At 48.4% G+C, this 6,068-nt stretch overlaps 1 protein-coding gene across 1 annotated transcript; it reads left to right on the top strand.

Moving 5' to 3' along the window:
* The first annotated feature begins 595 nt into the window (after nucleotides 1–595).
* Nucleotides 596–5,764, top strand: LOC150025971 (uncharacterized). The gene is made up of 2 exons (XM_090304841.1): nucleotides 596–3,308; nucleotides 3,390–5,764. Exons 1-2 carry the CDS (start codon nucleotides 596–598, stop codon nucleotides 5,762–5,764), a joined length of 5,088 nt encoding a protein of 1,695 aa, XP_090160967.1.
* The last annotated feature ends 304 nt before the right edge of the window (nucleotides 5,765–6,068 follow it).

Below are 6,068 nucleotides of genomic sequence, written 5' to 3'. Positions count from 1 at the left end.
ACCGGACGAACGCACGCGACCGACCGACCGAACGCATAATAAATGTAAGGATATTTATGTAACAAGATAAGGTGGTTAAGATACACCTCCGAAGAATAAGGAATACGCATTTAAAGATATATTGATATTTATGTAACAAGATAAGGTGGTTAAGATACACCTCCGAAGAATAAGGAATACGCATTTAAAGATATATTCCCCGGGTATTCTGGAGCACGACTGGCAAAGACCTATCCATAACCACCCTGAGCCCAAAGGGGTAGAAAGCCCATTAGGTAATCCTATAAATACCGTGCTCAAGCCAGAGAAAGGTACGTTCTCACTCACTCACTAAACCACACTTAGAATCTCATACTCACTTGAGCGTCGGAGTGCCTTCGCAGGTACCCTCCCCCGCCCGACCGAAGGAGACACCAAGAAGGAGCGACCGACTGAAGGAGACACCCAGAAGGAACGACCGACCGAAGGAGAAGAAGATCGACACGTCAACAATTACACTACGTCAACCGACCGTGCCTGGGCCCCATCTCTCCACAACAGGTACAATTGGCGCCCACCGTGGGGCCGAGGCAAAGTTTCAATTTTTAAAGCTATAATGGTTGCAACAAGGAACAACAACGACGCCATGGCAGAACAGATGACCATGATTCAAACCCTCCAAACTCAGATGGAGGAACTGCGGCAAAAGGGGATGGACGATCGTCGTCAACACGAAGAGGATAGACACCGCCAAGAGGAAGAAATCGCCTTATTGAGAGAGCAGAACGCGCGACTCCAGCGACAGGTCGATAATCCTGAACGAGAAGGACAATCCCATGCAGCCGACCGAACCGCCTCTCGCATACCTACGTCGGCCAAAACCAATCCTGCTTCCAGAGCTGAAACAATCGAAAGAAAGTCGAGTAAAAGGGCTCATCCTTTTACAGACGAAATTATCGCTACTCCACTTCCTGACAAATGGAGGGGTCTCACCATAAAACTCTATGACGGCTCGACCGACCCAGATGAGCATTTAAATGTTTATAAAACACAGATGACCTTGTACACCACAGATAACAATGTGTGGTGTAAAGTTTTCCCAACGTCACTACAAGGAGAACCTCTTACTTGGTTTACAGAGCTGCCTCCGAAATCCATCGATGACTTTGACATCCTAGCCGCAAAATTTTCTACCCAACATGCCACCAGCCGACCGCATCATATGTCTTCCATGTCTCTCCTATCGGTGCAACAAGAGAAAACTGAACCTCTTAGAACCTTTCTAGACAGGTTCAACAAAGCATGTATGAATATCCGAGGACTCAAACAGGACGTTGCATTACACCATTTGGTCTCGGCCATCCGGCCGGGTCGTTTTGCCGACAGTCTCATCAAGAAACCACCTCAAAACATGGAAGATCTCCGCACTCGAGCAACCAAATTCATGCAAATCGAAGAACACATCGACTATCACCAACGGTTCAAGGCCGTCGAATCCGTAGTCCTCAAAGATCAAATCCCGAGTAAGGAAAGAGAAATCGAAGCCGAACGGACCGTCCGAACCACTCAGAGGCCCGATCGGAATAGAGGAGGCCGTATGCCCAGATTCAACAGTTACACCCCTTTAACTGTTCCGCGGGGACGAGCCCTAGATGAAGCACTACAAACGGACTTAATCCCGACACTGAAGCGATATCAAATGCCACCGAACGCAGATACCGCTAAGCAATACCATCGAAACTTCGGCCACACAACCGAAGGATGTCAGGCGTTGAAGGACAAAATCGAAGAGCTCATCCAGGCTGGCCATTTGCGACAATTCGTCAAGAGGACAAGGAATTCAAGATCCCCACCACGGAGTACCGACCGTCCATCCCGTGGTGTCGACCAGTCATACCATAACGATTACAAACGCCGAACTGACCATAGCCAAGCTTCGCGGAAACGCAGTGAAAGCCCCGTTCGGCGTACACGCGCCCGCAGCACAAGTCCCGACCGAAACGCCCGCCCACGCCAACGAGTTCGCGAAGTCATCAACATGATTGCTGGACCCGTTACCCTGGGCGAATCGAGCCACGAAGCAAATTATATAGCCGGAGGCTTTGCCGGTGGCGGGTGCTCAAATTCCGCCCGAAAGAAACATCTTCGGGACATCCAGTCCGCTCATGCCACTACGAGGAGGCGTCCACACATACCTCCGATTACTTTCACTGACGACGACTTCACAGCCATAGATCCAACCCAGGACGATCCTATGGTAATCACCGTGGAAATTGACAAGTTCGCAATTGCCAAGACTTTGGTAGACCAAGGAAGCTCGGTCGACATATTATACTGGGAAATCTTCAAGAAAATGCGCATCCCAGAAGCAGACATTCAACCCTATAACGAACAAATCGTAGGGTTCTCAGGCGAACGGGTCGACACTAAGGGGTATATAGACTTATATACAACCTTTGGTGAAGAAGACGGTCTCCACAAAACAATAAACGTACGATATCTTCTGGTTAACGCCCAGACTTCCTACAACATCTTGCTCGGTCGTCCGTCCATCAACAGGTTAAAAGCCATTGTTTCCACCCCACACTTAGCCATGAAATTCCCTTCGGCAAATAACGACATTGCAACAATCCATGTCGATCAAAAAACCGCTAGAGAATGTTATGTCGCAAGTTTGAAAAATGAGCCAACTCGACGGCTCTACACAACCAATCCGGACGACCGACTCCCGCAAAAAAGAGGACGATCCCCGACCCGACATTCCGGACGACGCATGTCCCGTCGACAAATGATAGCCCTTGTTGATCTCGACCCTCGTATGGACGATCCCCGTATGGAGGCAGGAGAAGACTTGCATCCGTTCCCCCTTCGTGATGATCGCCACGCTACACATATCGGCACTTCACTAAAGTCGGACGACCGAATGGCCATTGGCACGACACTTGTTAAAAATGTCGACCTATTCGCATGTACGGCCGCTGACATGCCTGGCGTAGACCCACAGGTAATCACTCACCGATTATCACTGTATAAAGAAGCTAGGCCAATAGCCCAAAAGAAAAGACATCTAGGCGAAGAACGACGCCAAGCCGCACGTGACGAAGCCGATAAATTGTTACAAGCTGGATTCATTCGGAAAGCCCGCTACACCACATGGCTAGCCAACGCGGTTATGGTAAAGAAAGCGAACGGAAAATGGCGAATGTGCGTTGACTACACGGACCTCAATAAGGCATGCCCAAAAGACTCTTACCCTCTGCCTACCATTGATCGTCTTGTTGATGGGGCGGCCGGACATCACATCCTCAGCTTCCTTGATGCCTACTCAGGTTATAATCAAATCCAAATGCACCCGGCCGACCGAAAGAAGACAGCCTTCATGACTGATTCCGATAATTTCTACTATGAAGTTATGCCCTTCGGACTCAAAAATGCCGGGGCCACTTATCAAAGACTAATGGACCATGTATTCCATGACATGATCGGCAGGAACGTTGAAGTCTATGTTGATGACATTGTTGTCAAATCCGACTCATGTAAACAACATGTCGCCGACCTAAAAGAAGTTTTCCAAGCTCTTCGTCAACACCGAATGCGACTCAATCCTGACAAATGCGCGTTCGGCGTCGAGGGAGGAAAGTTCTTAGGCTTTATGCTTACCCACCGCGGCATAGAAGCTAATCCAGAGAAATGTCAAGCCATTTCCGAAATGAGGAGCCCCAGTTCCATTAATGAAATTCAAAGACTCATTGGGCGGCTCACCGCTCTGTCCAGGTTTGTCCCTAAACTCGCAGAAAGGACAAGACCCATAGCCCGATTATTGAAAAAAGCATCTCACTTCGAATGGACGCCCGAATGTGAAGAAATCTTCCTCCAATTAAAATTTTTTTTGTCCTCCCCACCGGTCATCCAGAAACCAGACGCCCGAGAGCCGATCATAGTCTACCTAGCCGTTTCAAACGAAGCTGTTAGTTCAGTCTTAGTCCAAGAAATTAATTCCGAAGAACGTCCAGTTTATTTCGTCAACCGCGCCCTCCACGGCGCCAAGGTTCGGTACCAGACAATCGAAAAGGTAGCCATGGCTCTAATCATTACAGCCCGACGAATGCGCATGTATTTTCAAAACCATCGCATCATTGTTCGGACAAACTATCCTATCATGAAGATTCTGGCCAAACCAGACTTAGCCGGACGAATGATTAGCTGGGCAATAGAATTATCAGAATTCCATATACAGTACCAGCCAAGAGGAGCCATCAAATCGCAAGCCCTTGCTGACTTCGCAGCCGAACTCACCCCATGTTTGGCTAAGGACGACCGTCCATCTTGGATTTTGCACGTTGACGGCTCCTCCAATGAACGATCGTGCGGCGCGGGAGTTGTGTTGGAAGGACCCGGCGAGATTGTTATTGAACAAGCTTTGAAATTTGAATTCAAGACTTCCAACTACCAAGCTGAGTACGAAGCCCTTATAGCCAGCTTACACTTAGCCCAAGAATTGGAAATCACTGGACTAATTTGTAAAAGCGATTCCAGACTCGTCATCGGACAGCTCAATGACGAGTACGAAGTACGGGAAAGCTTGCTGCAGCAGTACTACCACTTCGTCAAACAATTGATGGATACATTCTCAGCAATATCTTTGCAACACGTCCGCCGCGATCACAACACTCGCGCGAATGCCTTATCCCGGCTAGCAACCACAAAAAGAAAAGGAGTACACCAGTCAGTAATCCATGTCACGCTGGCACGGCCGAGCATCGATCTACAAGAATGTCTAATGATCGACTCAGAATCCACTTGGATCACCCCCATCAAAGAATATATGCTTAATGGTACGTGTAGTCCCAGTTCTGAGAAAACCATGAAGCAGAAAACTGCCCGGTTCATCCTAATAGGTGACGATCTCTATCGTCGTGGATATACCAGACCACTCCTCAAATGTTTAACACCCGATCAGGCCTCCTATGTCATCCAGGAATTGCACGAAGGAATATGTGGTACTCTTTCTGGTGCGCGAACAATGGCCACTAAAGTACTCCGAGCCGGCTACTATTGGCCAACCGTCCAAGGTGATTGTACCAACTTCATCCGCAAATGCCTTAAATGTCAAGAATTCGGTACTCTGTCTCACCAAAAACCAGAGGAACTCCATTATATGCTCTCACCCTGGCCGTTCATTCAATGGGGTATGGACATTATTGGCCCTTTCGCCCCCGGCAAAGGCCAATGTAAATTCTTACTGGTCGGCATAGACTACTTCACCAAGTGGATTGAAGCTGAGCCTCTAACCGCAATCACCGCTTGCAACGTTCAAAATTTCGTATGGAAAAATATTGTTTGTCGTTTCGGCCTTCCTCAGATCATCATCACTGATAACGGCCGACAATTTACCGACCGCACCTTAGCCGAATTTTACGCGAAGCTCCACATCAAACATATTGCCAGCTCGGTTGAACATCCGCAAACAAACGGCCAAGCAGAAGCCGCCAACAAAGTCATTCTGAACGAGTTGAGGAAACGTCTTGGCCCAGCCAAAGGTAACTGGACCGAAGAACTCTTAGAAGTATTATGGGCATATCGTTGTACCCCCCAAACGACCACACAAGAAACGCCGTACAGCCTAACATATGGCACCGAAGCCATGATCCCCGTCGAAATTGGAGAACCTTCCCTCCGCCGACAAACCCTTGATCTTGACCTGAACGAGGAAAGTCTCTCTGTTGGCCTAGATCTTATCAACGAACTTCGGGACAAGTGTAAAATTCGCGAAGAAGCATGCTAAATCAGGGCAGCCAGACGGTACAACTCCAAAGTTAAACCAAGACAGTTCCACAAAGGTGACTTAGTATGGCGAATGCGAGGTGACGCCCGAAAGGAAGGTGGCAAGTTTTCTAGCAATTGGGAAGGGCCATTCCGCATAGCAGACACAGCAGCTGGTGGAGCCTATTACTTGGAACATTTATCTGGGAAGGACATACCAAGAACGTGGAATGCCACGCATCTCAAATTTTATTACAGTTGAACTTAATCAAAGTGTACTCTTTCCTCGCTCGGTCGGCTTTTCCCTAAGGAGGGTTTACGACCGA

Source organism: Phaseolus vulgaris, chromosome 7 (assembly GCF_051622355.1).
Source record: "Phaseolus vulgaris cultivar YP4 chromosome 7, ASM5162235v1, whole genome shotgun sequence".
Classification (NCBI taxonomy): Eukaryota; Viridiplantae; Streptophyta; class Magnoliopsida; order Fabales; family Fabaceae; genus Phaseolus; species Phaseolus vulgaris.
The sequence above is the reverse complement of the archived record's forward strand: the minus strand, read 5'-3'. Positions and strand labels throughout refer to the sequence as shown.

What these genes read in the sequence shown, in the direction of transcription:
- LOC150025971 (XM_090304841.1), top strand. Translation starts at nt 596, where the DNA reads ATGGTTGCAACAAGGAACAACAACGACGCCATGGCAGAACAGATGACC. An exon ending in CTTCCTTGATGCCTACTCAG is followed by an intron (nt 3,309 to 3,389) that starts GTTATAATCAAA and finishes TCTACTATGAAG; the next exon opens with TTATGCCCTTCGGACTCAAA.